The 13,500-nt window shown below is 50.3% G+C and overlaps 2 protein-coding genes across 5 annotated transcripts in view; both read left to right on the top strand.

Annotated features, from left to right (window-relative positions):
• The window catches only part of ATP6V1G1 (ATPase H+ transporting V1 subunit G1), a 2,613-nt gene extending 623 nt beyond the window's left edge, over positions 1-1,990 (top strand). The window contains exons 2-3 of the mRNA XM_015645215.2: positions 319-419; positions 1,247-1,990. Coding sequence (XP_015500701.1) covers positions 319-419; positions 1,247-1,420 — 275 coding nt within the window. The 3' untranslated portion in view covers positions 1,421-1,990. The remainder of the gene's footprint in view (positions 1-318; positions 420-1,246) is intronic.
• Positions 1,991-2,042: 52 nt separating this feature from the next.
• Positions 2,043-13,500, top strand: part of TMEM268 (transmembrane protein 268) — a 15,735-nt gene continuing 4,277 nt past the window's right edge. Inside the window, exons 1-5 of one of the 4 annotated variants that reach the window (XM_015645212.3) lie at positions 2,043-2,137; positions 8,693-9,037; positions 10,627-10,736; positions 11,226-11,333; positions 13,030-13,179. In XM_015645212.3, the coding sequence (XP_015500698.1) occupies positions 8,938-9,037; positions 10,627-10,736; positions 11,226-11,333; positions 13,030-13,179 (468 nt within the window). In that variant the 5' untranslated portion in view covers positions 2,043-2,137; positions 8,693-8,937. Of the gene's footprint in view, positions 2,138-5,605; positions 6,633-6,702; positions 6,998-8,692; positions 9,038-10,626; positions 10,737-11,225; positions 11,334-13,029; positions 13,180-13,500 lie in introns of those variants that run through there. The other 3 variants (XM_015645211.3, XM_015645213.3, XM_015645208.3) reach the window with 3 other exon arrangements.

Here is a 13,500-nt window from a genome sequence, read left to right as displayed (position 1 = left end):
GTGGGATGGGATGAGCTTTAATGTTCCTTCAACCCAAACCAGTCTGAGACTCATTCTGTGGATAAAGCCAGACCTGGATGTTGCCTGATGCATCCACGTGCTCCGAGATGCTCTGCACTGCTCAGTGTGGAAAGCTCAGGCTTGGTGACCTCAGCCATGGTTTGCTGGGCTCCTCCTGAGATCACCAAACTCGGGGAGGGAGCTTGGCTGATGATTCCTGCAGAAGGAGCAAATGCTGTGGTGATGGCTGTGAATTAGGAAAACCAGCTCTCAGTGCTTTCTCTTCTGTCTTTGCCTTGGTTTGTCCTTTGGGAACAGGGAAGAACCGGAGGCTGAAGCAGGCCAAGGAGGAGGCCCAGGCAGAGATCGAGCAGTACCGTCTGCAGCGGGAGAAGGAGTTCAAGGCCAAGGAGGCAGCGGTTGGTGTTCTCCATCACTCACTTATTTCCAGCCCCTTTGCCTTGTGCTGGGACTTCCTTGCTCTGGCAGCACCCTCAGGGTGGAGCGAGTTGCAGCAGGAGCAGTTCCCCAAAGTTCCTTCCTGTGAGACACAGCCACGTGTTCCAGAAAAACCCGTGGAAGTGGCTCAGGACATGGTGTGTTGCACCTCAACTGGCAGGGAAAGAGCTTAATAAGCTCCTGGGTGCCCTGAGGGGTGACAGCCTCCTGAAAAGCTGCTGTGTCCAAAAGAGACTGAGCTCACTGCTCCTGTCACAGGCTTGTTTCCATGGTGCTGACGTGGCAGAGGCCACTTGGCTGTGTCCCTGGTCACCAAAAGGGAAGGCTGAGGTTTTTATAAAGATTCTCCAAGGGTAGGAGGAATGGGATATGGAAATTGTGCTTAAAGTGACTCCTGGGAGTTCCTTTTCTTGCACTCTCTAGTGCAGTTGTGCCCAGGGATTCCAGCTGTCTGCACAGCAGGACCTTTAATTTGGGCACTCCTTAGAAACTCATGCTCTAAACTGATGGATAATGAATAAATGGCAGGGAGTTGGAAAAAGGTGATCCTTAAAGTCCCTTCCAACCCAAACCATTTGATGATTCTATAAAAGAGGGTAAAAGGCAGGGGCTGAGGATGAAATACTTGGACAAGTTTAGGGTAAAATCTGAGCAGAAAATCCAGCAGTACCTTTTAAAATACGAACATTAACATTAATCTTCCCTCAACAAAGATTAATGTGTGAGATGGTCCAGAATAACAAAATACAGAGCTTGGCATGGTGATTCCTCTTTCCTTTGTCTGTAGGCCCTTGGCTCCCATGGCAGCTGCACCACTGAAGTTGAGAAGGAGACTCAGGAAAAGATGAGTGTGATCCAGCAGAACTTCCAGAAGAACCGGGAGGTGGTGATGTCCCAGCTGCTGTCACTGGTGTGTGACATCAAACCCGAGATCCACGTGAATTATCGCATCAATGGGTAGTGCTGGGAGAAAGGAGGAGTGTCCTGGCAGTGCTGGGAGTAAAGTCTGAGCTTCAGGTGGAATGTACAGCTCATAGCCATACCTTACCTGTCCTCCTTGTACATGTGTTAAATTATTTCAGTGAGCTCTTGGAGTTCTCTCAGTTTCTCGTTTGACATGGATTCAGAGCTTATTCAAACATGAAGTGGCCATGTCTCAGATCTGTGCTGTTATTAAATAAATATTCCAGCTGGCACAGGAGTGCTCCCTTTCCATGGTGATAGTGTTCAGTGAGAGCCTTCCTTCTGTGAAATAGGAAAGGGAGAGAGCTGCTGGCCTGTGTCAGTAATTGTTAAACCTGTAAATTGTGTACCTGTATTCTTGCTGACCAAACTGCATTTCCCAGTGTGTTGTTAAACCTCTGCACAGGGTTTAAACCCTGTAAGAAGAATTCTCTGGCTGTGCAAGTCCTGGCTGATCATTTTCAGGTGCTTGTGTTGCTCTGTATCGAATCCTCTGTATATTCTGCTGTTAGCTTGAGGTACAAGTCTGGCACTATGACACCTGAAAGTAAAAACACTTCACTCCAAACCCTCTGCTCGGTCTGGTTCTTTCTGCTGACTTGTTCTGGGAATGCTGGCAGGTCTCACTGGGCACCTTGGGAGTCTGCAGAGTGACCATCAAATATTGATAAAAGAAAGTTTAAGAGAGACAGCCAATATCTGAAGGTCACAGCAGGTAAGTTAAAACCCATTACAGAGCTCCTCCTCTTGGCTCCAGTCTGATGCTTTACCTGCCAGATCATTCTGAAAACCTTCAGGAACAAATGTTCTTGTGACTATTAGGGGAAATAAAATGATGCCAGTTCATTGGAATAGTTTGATAGCCAGGTGCTGCACAGTAATTACCCTTCCTTGGGTCCAGTGCTGGTCACTGCGTGTTTATACCAAGGTCATTCTGAGTCCTGCAGCATCCTGTGCCTGGGAACAGTGGGAAAGAAGAGTTTTGGGGTTGTCTGCATCACTTTCTAGCTCTTTAATCAAAAATACACACAAATACATCTAGGGGTTTCATGGTTCGGTGGTTTCTCCCTCTTACCAGCAGAATATTAAATGCAGCTTTGCTATTTTATTGAGTTTAAATTCCAGGCTTTTTGTGGAGAAGGGACCTCAGCATGTCCCTGATCTGGCCCAGGTGTTGTGCAGTTTGGGATCTTTGCAAGGAGCCTCGTGGATGCTGTTCTGTTCCTCAGGCAGAACATCCTGATTTCTGCAGCTCCTCAGTGAGACATTGCAAAACCTCTTGGACCTCTGGAGTTGTGATAGGGAGGGGAAGAAAGCAGGATGGATGTGGATGTGAATCCTGCAGGCAGGAGCAGACAGCTCCGGGGTCTCCTCCTGTCATATTTTATGGTAGTGCACTGTACTCCTGGAAAGATCTCTTCAGGAATTCAAGCTATTAAACGGGTTGTAAAATTGAAACCAAAGCTTTCTTGCAAAGTCAAACGTGCCAGGCTGGGGGAGAAGACAGGTGGGTACAAGCAGAACAGGATCAAAGCAGTTTTAATCCATGTGCTGTAATGTGGAGAGGTGTTATGGCCTCATAAAAGGTTGCAGCCATGCTAATTCCACTGTGTCCTTTGGAGATGAGACATTTCTCCCTGTTGAGAACAGGTGCTCAGGCTCCAGCAGGATGCTTCTCAAAGCCCTCCTTGCTCCAGGCTGTAATTAGCAATTTCATTCCCTCTCTTATCAATGACAGACTGAGACTCTGTCCAGAAAAAACAAAGTGTGTGTTCCACTTTCTCATATTGGTTCATAACTTTCCCTTGGTTAATGAGGACTTTTATCCTTCTTTAGAACAGAAGCAGGAGAGAAAGGGGGAAAAAAAGTCCTCCATGATTATTTCTCCTTGGCAAATGTGCTGTGAAGAAGCTCCCTTTAGAATATGCAAAGTGTTAATGTCTTGCAATAATAATAATTTTCTGTAATACTGTCCTGAAACTTAATGTTGAGAATGATTCCAGCTTTGCACTGAAGGAAGCATTTCCAATTATTGCTCTCCAGGAAGGCTGTCACTGTGCAGTGCAGAGATTTTATTTCCAGTTGAGATTCTTTCCTGAATAGAACCTGGGATAGTGAGAGATGTCCCTGCCATGGCAGGGGGTGGCACTGGGTGATCTTTAGAGACTCTTTCCAACCCAAACCAGTCTGGGAGTCTGTGACAATCCCTCAGGACTGAGCCACAGCCTGCTCAGCTACCACAGAAAGAGGAGAAGCTGGGCACACACACCACTGTTGAGATTCCCTTGATTTGGGCTCCCACCCCTGGAAATGCCACCTGGCTCCTGCTCCTGGGGACCCTGCAGGGTGGTCCTGCCCTACAACAGCAGCTGGGATACCCCATCCTGCTGCCCACACCTCTCATGAGCTGCCTCACAAACCAGGAACTGCTGATTCTCTCTGCCCACATTAAACCTGCTCTGTTTTCCCTCTTTGCCTCTGTTTTCCCCATCTGGAATCTCTTTCCCCTTTATCTCTCTTCACTAGTTCTTGCATTAATGCATAATGGGAGAGACAAGCCAAGAACTGCTGATCCCAGCTGAAGGCTTGGCTTTAAAGTCTTAACAGAAAATACTATCAAGAACCCTCTAGATCAATGTTCTGCTGGAAAAGTTTTCCCAAATTAATCCAAGGAAGGAGCACAGTGTAATATCTCTTTGAGGCTGAAAGGAGAAAGTGCTAATTTCATGCAGAAAAGATTGTATCTTGGACTGGCATAGGAATAGAAAATAAATTGGTATTAAATTACATTCATCTGCCTCAAAATAATCTAATAAAGCATCTTCTGGATCAATAGCTGAATCATTATCCCAGGCACATAGCGAGCTTTCCCTCTTTTAATTTGAGATTCAAGAAAAGAGGTTTTTGCATTACCATAGTAAAAAGAATAATACTTTAAGTCTTCATAGGAAAAAGGCAGAAGCAGGAAAAAAAGATAAGAACCATGCTTCGTGCCTTAAGCAAGTGTCATTCTTCATTTGAAACTTGTAATTTATGGATAGTGGGAAATAAATTTTTATATTTAATGACTGTCAATCTGTCAGCTCTGCTGACAAAAAAATCCAACAACACAGAGTGAAAGGACTTTGTGTGCAGGAAGGGAGGAGAAGGGCAAGACAAGGCTTTCAACAACTTTGTTCTCCTAATGAAGGCTCACTAGGGAAAAAAATAGGAGAAGGATGGCACAGTTCTCCACTGAAAATGCAGTTTCATCAAAAGAAAATGAGATGTGGCAGTGTTGGCTGCAGTGTGCACAGTCCAAACAAGGCTGACGTGGGGAGAAACTGCAACCACATGGAGACTGTGGCCAAAAAAGCTGGAATCACAGGGGTGTGGATTCCAAATCCTGCAAAAGAGCTCAGTTTACCAAAACATGGAGTAAACACAGAGAGAACATGGTCAGAATAGGCAAAACCAGACTAAATGTGTGTATCTGATTATTTAAAGCAGTGAGACTTCAAATAGGTGCTGAAGAGTGACCTCAGAAATGAAGGATGTGATGAAGGGTGAGGTTATTCCCGAGGCTGGGAGGGCTGGGTGGGCACTGTCAGCCTGGGACAGTGCTCAAACTCGTCTTGAAAAAGCAGATTTTTTCATTTCCCTGGAATCAGTTTCCCTGATAATATATAATAATAATATATTCATTAATGCAGCAGGTGGAACAGGGAGTACAATGTAAGTCCAGGGCACCAAGCTGGGAAGAGATACAAACAGTCCAGAGCACTGAATCACAATTCCAAATGATCTTGATAAGTGGGAGAAATGATCTGAAACCAATTGCCTGAGCCTCCCTGCAGGGAAGAGTAACTGAGAAAGGTGAAATCAAATACATCAACTCCGAGCAATCCACGAGCAGCTGCACAGCACTGCAGGGATTTGGGAAAACAGGGTGGGGGGAACTCCCCAGATGTTGTGCTAAAGGGGAGGCTGGGCAGGGCTTGGAGCAGCAGCCTGGGCTGGTGGAAGGGTGGAATCAAAATGAGCTTTGAGGTCCCTTCCAACCCAAACCGTGCTGGGATTCCAGCCTCTGGTGATTCCAGCACTCCTCTCAGATGAGCTGGAGTTTGCTGCTGGAGGTGCTGAAACCCAGACCTTGTGTGTCCTGCTGAGCAAGAGGGGCACAGGGATGTGCTGCAGCTCATTATCCACTTTCAAGTTCATCAGCTTTCAAGTTTATTGTCCCACAGGGATTTGCCTGGGGCGTTTTCCATGGAGAGCTGGCAGTGCTCTTGGCTTCTGAGCTCTCTGTCAGCATCTCTGTGTGGGTGAGGAGCAAACAAAGCCAAAACTTTTGATGAGGAGTGTTTGTAAAAGAGCCCAAAGCTTCCCATGGCCCTGTCTGGGGTGGGGATTGGAGCTGGTGACAGATTTATGGGATTTTTCCCAGCACCTGGATGGTGTTGCCAGTTTCCAGTGTAACAAGATCCCATGAGGGTGAGTGGTTTTTGGAGTTGTTCCTGTTGCCTGTGGAGCCACGTGATGGGGTGAACTCACAGCCCTGGAGCAGGCAGGGCTGCAGAACCCATCCCTGCAGGAGAAGAGTGGCCTTTGCTCCAGGAAGGGCACACAGACACTGCAAGAGCTGATTCTTCCTTTTCTTTCAACCATTCACCGCTGGATTTGCTTTGTTCCAACCCTCCACGGGTCCTGCACCTTTTGGGAAGCTCTGACACCACAATTCCCAGGCTAAGGAGTTCTGTTTTCATGGTGTTTCAGCATTGTCAAACAACTTCAGCATGTGCAGCTGCTCTGGGGGATCTGTCTGAGTCTACCTGAGCCTCCTGCTTTTCTTCTGGAGCTGCTGGAGGGGAAACTTGCTCCACATCAGCACAGCCTCCTGGTTTGAGGAGGGCTACAGCTCCTGCCCTGCCTCTCATCCCTGTTCCTGTGTGCTTTCCATGACCTTTTGATAAACAGTGACTTCTTGTCAGCCTTGAGATCTGTGTTTGCCTCTTCTGATGTCTCCAGCCCTGTCTTGGGTGTTTGCCTTTGACAGCAACACTCACAGGAGCTGATGTGGTGCAACTGTGGGATCTGCAGTTCCTGAACCCTGCCTGCCTGATCCAAGAGGAGGAGGAAGAGGAAGGAGAGAGCCTCCTGTCTGTGCCACTCTTCAGCTCTTCACATTCCTCAGGCTCCAGCTCCAGCTCTGGACCCCCACCCTGCTGAAGGTGAGGAGGACAATGTGCCCCCGTGGCCGTGCCTTCAGCGTGGGAACACTTTTGAGGAACTGCAGAGGGTTAAAAGCAAATTTGTGAGCTCAGCCTGGCGGGACAGTCACATGCAGCAGGGAGATTTTGCAAGTCGGTGCTTGCAGCTCAGGGTGAGGAGAGGGAGGCAGGGGCACAGGCCTGGGTAATCCCTGCTGCCAGCAGCCACAGGGGACAGAGGGACACAGGCTGGCACCTCCCTGCTCAGGGGTGGCACGGTGTGACACCTGTGCAGGGCAGAGGGGGACAGTGGCACACAAAGGACAGGCAGGAGGAGGAGGAGGAGGCTGAGCTGCATCCCCAGCACCAGGAGTGAGCTGGAGCAGGTAAGGCTGTGCTGGCTGCCCTGGGAATGAGGCAAAAGGATCTGCTGGGTGTTTCTCTGCTGTTTAGTGAGGGCTTGGAGGTGTCCAAAAATAGAAGGAAGTCAGTTCACCAGAGGGATGTTGGCATTGCATAAAGAATAAGAAGAAATTTGGGGAGCACAGAGCCTGGGAGTGCAGGAGAGGAGAGGCTGCTCCTTGAGGTGGCTCGGGAGGGATCAGATGTTTGGGGGACCCAAATCCCCAAATGGGCAGTTCTGCAGGAAAAGGCAGCAGAGCCAAACTGTGCTGCACTAAGAGGTAAAGCAAAGCTGCTCTGGCTGAGGAGCACATGGGGAAGGCTCTTTCCCTCCTGGGGATGGCTGAGCTGCTGCACCTTCACTGCCACCTCCACAGGCCCAAAAATTCTCATCATCTGAGCCAGAGAGCCTTGATTCATCTCCAAATGGATGTGCAAGCAGCAGCAGGGTGGTTGGTTTTAATCAGGTTTTCTTCCTAATTAGTTTTTTTCTTTTGTTTCCCCTGTTTTTCCACTCTTTGCTTCTGTCTTCTGTGGGGTTTTCTGTCTTGATTTTACACTCCTTTCTGTTGGATGGCAAAAGAGGGAAAGGAGTGAGAAAATCTGGTCTGAATGCACCTTTTGGTGCTGGGATGTGCCCTGTAGATGTGGTGCTCATGATCCTCATGGCAGAGCCGTGCCCAGGGGAATCTCTCCTCCCCTGTGCAGGTGGAGAGAGGGTGCTGTGCCCATCCTGTGTGCCCACACTCACTTTGAGACTTTAAGTGGGACTTTTCAATCCTTTTGGGTTTTTTTTCCCTGTAATCAGAAGAATTTCTCATGTTGTTTCTCTTGCCTCCATTTCCTTTCTGTCATTCTTCAACCAGGACTGTTCTGGCTCTGTGCAAAGGGGTAAATACAGCCACAACCATCAGAAAGAAAAATAAAGTCAGAAACAAAACAATCCCCTTTGGAAGGAGAGTGGGTGAGATCTGAGAGGGATCCTCCCACCAGGAGACAGCAACAGGCTCCTGGTTTGAGCAGAGGTTATAAAGTAAGTGTTGGTTTTGGAGAGCTGGAGTGGAAAGTAATTGAGAAATAAACTCCAGAGTCTTCCAAGCATTTAACAGCCACCCACAGGTGCTGGCAGGAGGTCAGAGAGCTGTGTCAGCAGGGAAAAAACACCTGGAAAACCTTGGGCATGGTACGTGCTGTGAGCTTCCCTGAGGAAAGGGGAGAGGGGAGGGAAAAGGGAAAGGGAGGAGAGGGAAAAGGAAAGAGCAGAGACCCAGAAAGGTTTCACTGCTGCTGGGTGGGAGCTCCTGCCTTCAGCAGATGCATTTTTCTGCCTTATCTGCAGATGAGTGTCTCTGAGCAGGAGTGTCACCTCCAGGAGGAGCATTTCCACCAGCTCCAGGTTCTTCTGAAGGTGATGGCAAAGAGGCTTGGCAAGGAGAAATCCTGTTCCTTGCTAATTGCTTGTAAAATGGGATTGCTGATGGATGCCAGGATAATTTAAGAATATTTAACGATAGCTTTTCCACCTCTCAACAAAAAACAAGTGTAAAAAGTGAGTCTGTGTGTACTGAGCTTGCACTGGCCAGCACCAGGTGCTGACATCCCCCAGGAGCACAGTCACTGCTGTTAGCCTTTATTTGTTGTCTCTGCAAGATTTGGGATTTTCTTTTTCCTCTTTCCAGGGCTTGAAAATGCCTGGTGGCTCGTGGAAAGTCAGATCCCCAGGAAGGCAGCAGTGGGAGTGAAGGTTTCACAGTCTGCTCCCCACTCAGCTGCTGTGGGGCTGGTTGGTGCTTCCCAGCAGGGAGAGAGAGAAATGCTGAATTTGAGAGAAATGCTGGATTTGAGAGAAATGCTGAATTTGAGAGAGAAATGCTGAGTTTCTGACCAGAAAACACTGAATCCTTCAAGAAGAGGCACCTCCAGCATGGCCCAGAAAAGCCAAACTGGTGGAACTGAGAAGAAAGAGTCCTCCCTCCTGTACTGCAAGGGTGATTTCAAGGAAGGAGCCCTGCAGTGGGTGACAGGTAAGGGAGCTTGTTGATAAGGAGAGAGGCAGATCTGAGCTCAGTGTCCTTAAAATAACCACTGACAGATTTTATCAAAGATGCTCTTTAACAGCATCTCACTTGTGAAAGAAACAAAACATTGTGGATGGTTCAGCATTTTGGGAAGGGGAGGGAGAAGCTTTGGGGTTTTTTTTGGAATGCCTGATATGCAGGAATGAACGAATCAGCCTTTTGAAAAGCAGCCCCCTGCAAGTCCTCTCCTCTTGGCCTTTGAAGCTGAGAAATCTTTGGGAAACATGACCTGTGCTGGGGCAGCAGGGGAGGGGATTCTGCCCCTCTGTCCCTGTGCCCAGGTGAGACCCCACCTGCCCTGGGACCAGCACAGGGAGCACCTGGAGCTGCTGCAGAGATCCAGAGGAGGCTCCAGGGGGATCAGAGGGATGGAGCAGCTCTGCTGGGAGGAAAGGCTGGCAGAGCTGGGATTGTTCACCTGGAGAAGCTTTGGGGTGAGCTCAGGGTGGCCTTGCAGAGCCTGAAGGAGCTACAGGAAAGGAACAGGACACAGGGAATGGCACCCACTGCCAGAGGGCAGGGATAAATGGGATATTGGGCAGGAATTCCTGGCTGTGAGGGTGCTGAGGCTCTGGCACAGGGTGGCTGTTCCTGGATCCCTGGCAGTGCCCATGGCCAGGTGGGACACTGGGGCTTGGAGCCCTCTGGCAGCAGGCAGAGCCATGGATGGCTGTTCACTCACACCCCCCACACCCTCCAGCAGGGCCCCATTATTGCTCAAAGTGTCCCCAGGAGCAGCCCAGGGACACCTGGCTGACCCTGGAGCTGCAAAGGGGAAGGAAATTCGGGTGAAACCTTTCAGTGAAGCAGGATCTCAGCTGAACCAGCCACTTCCTTAGGCCCAAACTCTTCCTCTTGCTGTAGCACAGCTTGTGTAAGCTCTTGGTGGATGCCAGATGGGCTGCCTGGAGATCACAGCTCTCCTGTGCTGCTCCTCAAATCTAGGACAGGCTGTCCTCTCACTTTTTAGGCTCCTGACTTGAGTCTCTAGGATGCATCTCTGATCCTGTCCCAAGCTGACACTGGAAGAGCCCTGAGCAGAGCCACGCTCCAGGAACGCTGCTGGAGGGTCTGTGGCTGCTCCAGGGCAGCCCTGCCACATTCCCAAGCAATGGGAATGCTGGAAAGCGCTTTAATTAACGGCTCAATTTGGTTTTTATGGTGGGTGGGTAATGGTGGGGGGTTCTCCAAGAGAGAAATGAGCCTCAGCACCATGGAGCAGCCTGAGCCCACTGTCCTTCCAGTCAGGCATTGCTGAGGCAGGACACGGATGTGCTGCTGATCAGAGCACCCTGTCACCTCCTGTTATCTCTGGCTGCTCACTCCTGGGGTGGTTTTGGGCTTTCCTCCCTTTCTGCAGTTTGTTTCCTTCCAGAGGGTCTCAGGCTGCTTCCAGAGCTCCTTAGCAGTGGCCAAGGATTCTGGATCAGTTTAAAAGACACCAGGGTGGTTTGTGTTGTCAGGCTCCCCTTTGCCAGGTGCTGTGGGGTCAAACCTCCCAGCGCTGTGCTCAAGGCTCCTTTGGGCTCTTGCAGAACCCCCCCAAGGCCGGGTGCTGCTGGTGCTCAGCATGGACAACACCTGCCCCACCTCCTCCTTCGACATGGACCTTTGTGCTGAGAAACTGCAGTCCCTCGGGGTCCAGGTGAGCTCCCCTGGGAGTTAATTCCGGCTGGATTTGTGTAATTTGCATTTACACCCACGTCCCACATGGCTTTGGGGTTTTTTTTTGAGAGTTGCTAGTTTCAGTCCAACTTCACTCTATTCCCCGTGGGCTGGAAGTCAACTGGGATGAAGTTGGCTCCTTGAAGAAACACTTTGAAGATAGTTTGGAGTGAATTTTGCTTAAAATTCACTCTGATAGGGCAGAGCATCCCTGGGACATCTGCCTTGTCTTGTCCTTCATCACAAGAAGGCATTTTCTTCCCTTGTGGTTTACCCTGCCCTTCCCAGGCAGGTTTTACTCTACAGCTGAGGCAGGAGCACAAGTTTTGGCAGCTCTGAGGATGGGATTGGAGATGCTCCCTGTGGGAGGCAGCTCTGGGACACAGATTTGGGTTGCCCAGTCTGGTTCTGCTGGGTTTGGGAATCCAAACCGGAGCGTGGCTCTGGTTTTGTGTTTTCTCCTGGACAGGTGCCGGCAGATCCGTGGAAAAGGCTGATCCAGGAGGGCGTCCTGAGGCCTGAAGTGCGGCGGTACCTGTTCTACAGCTCCAGGGGCTTCCAGATCGCCATGGCTGTGGTGAGGGCACTGTGCAGGCCTGGCACCACGGGCTCCTCGGCCTGGAGCTGTGGGCTCCTCCGTCTGGAGCTGTGGGGTCCCCAACCTGGCACCATGAGCTCCTCGGCCTGGCACTGTGGGCTCCTTGGCCTGGCATCGTGATCTCCTCAGCCTGGCACTGTGGGCTCCTCAGCCTGGCACCATGAGCTCTCCAACCTGGCACCATGAGCTCCTCGGCCTGGCACTGTGGGCTCCCCAGCCTGGCACCATGAGCTCCTCAGCCTGGCACCACGGGCTCCTTGGCCTGGCACCATGAGCTCCTCAGCCTGGCACCATGAGCTCCTCAGCCTGGCACCATGAGCTCCTCAGCCTGGCACCATGAGCTCCTCGGCCTGGCACCATGAGCTCCTCGGCCTGGCACTGTGGGCTCCTCGGCCTGGCACCACAGGCTCCTCGGCCTGGCACCATGAGCTCCTCAGCCTGGCACCATGAGCTCCTCAGCCTGGCACCATGAGCTCCTCAGCCTGGCACCATGAGCTCCTCAGCCCAGCACTGTGGGCTCCTCGGCCTGGCACCATGAGCTCCTTGGCCTGGCACTGTGGGCTCCTCGGCCTGGCACCACGGGCTCCTCGGCCTGGCACCATGAGCTCCTCAGCCCAGCACCAGGGTTCTTGTGCCCAGGGGGTTTGGCTGGCCAGCAAATCCTGCCTCTGACACGTTCCTGCTGGGCTCCCCTGGCAATCCCAGCTCTCAGAATTGCTGCAGATGGAGGGCAGGGCCCTCTCTCCACCCCGTTGCTGGCAGTCCCACCGAAGCAGGCCGAGTGACCTGCTGAGGTGACAGGCTTGGTTACTAACTCAGTTTTAAAGATCTGAAGGCGTTCTGGTCCTGATGCTAATTTAGACCAATGAATCAGTCAACTTTTGGTCTTGTTTATCTTCTTCTGGTGAAGGAAACTCCTCCAGAGACTCAGCCATGAGCATCTGCTGTGAGGCTAGTGCTCTGCTGAGGGTGTGATCAAACCAAATCTTTGTTTTGATTCCTTTTTTTTTGTGTTTTTGTTTTGTTTTTTTTTTGATAGGCATTATACAAATCTTCTCCTTTCATTGGTACTGGAGGAATTAATGCTCAGTGTTTTGAGGGGTTTGGTGCCTGTTTAGTGCCACCTGAGTTTTGTCATTATGTGACAATGCTTTGCCCTACATGTCACACAGGCTCCCAGGCAATCTCCTGCCTAAATCCATGCTCTGTGAGGTAAAGGAATCCAGTTTTCCCTGACTTTAACCCAGTCCTTGAGCCCTGTGTCAGTGCCCACTGGCTGAGCGTAATGGAGTGGTCTCTGCACCTCCTTGAAATAGGAACTTTCTAAATCCAGGGACTCTGAGAATTATTATCAATATGCCTCAGTGAGTGCATTTCTTATCTAAATGGAAGAACTCAGTTGAAATCCTTCCTAGGGATGAATCATCATTAATAATTCACTCTTTGTCTTTGGTGAGTGGTGATTTTTTAAAATAAACTAGTGCTCACTCAGTCCTTCCAGTCCTTTATTTCCTCTATTTATTATTGGAAAGAAGTTTTGTCCTTTCTCACCCTGTGAAAAATCTTATGTGATTTAATTTATAAGGGAGAAGGGACTGCTATTTTCTTCTTCATGTGACTTTTCTCACTTTCATGGGTTTGTGACTCTCACCAGCCTCTCTTCTTTTTTTCCCAGGTTTTCTACATCTCTCTCTGGACAAACCTTTACTCCACGCTCCAGCTGTGTTCCCTGGGGCACTCCTGGGGGGCTGGTGTGCTGGTGACCCTGGTGGCCCTGGCTCTCACTGCCCTGGTGATCCTGGTCATTGATTGCCACCAGAGGAAGGTGAGGAGGCTCCTGGTGTGGGAGAGAGGGGAGCAGGATTCCTCCTGCTGGGGCATTCCTTAGCAGCAGGCAAAGAATACAATGATCCAGGGAGGAGGGAATATTTTTACAGCACTCAGGGAAGGCAAGGAATGCTCTGCTGCCAAGGGAGGGGATGGAATGCTTGAAATGGAAGTGTTGGAGCTGCTCAGGCTGGCTCAGAGCTCCTGCTGCTGGAGATCAGAGCATTGGAGGATCCCAGGCTGATTTGGGTTAAAAGGGACCTTGAAGCTCATCCCATCCCACCCCAGCCATGGCAGGGACACCTCCCACCATCCCAGG

This window comes from Parus major, chromosome 17, assembly GCF_001522545.3.
Source record: "Parus major isolate Abel chromosome 17, Parus_major1.1, whole genome shotgun sequence".
NCBI lineage: Eukaryota > Metazoa > Chordata > Aves > Passeriformes > Paridae > Parus > Parus major.
The sequence above is the reverse complement of the archived record's forward strand: the minus strand, read 5'-3'. Positions and strand labels throughout refer to the sequence as shown.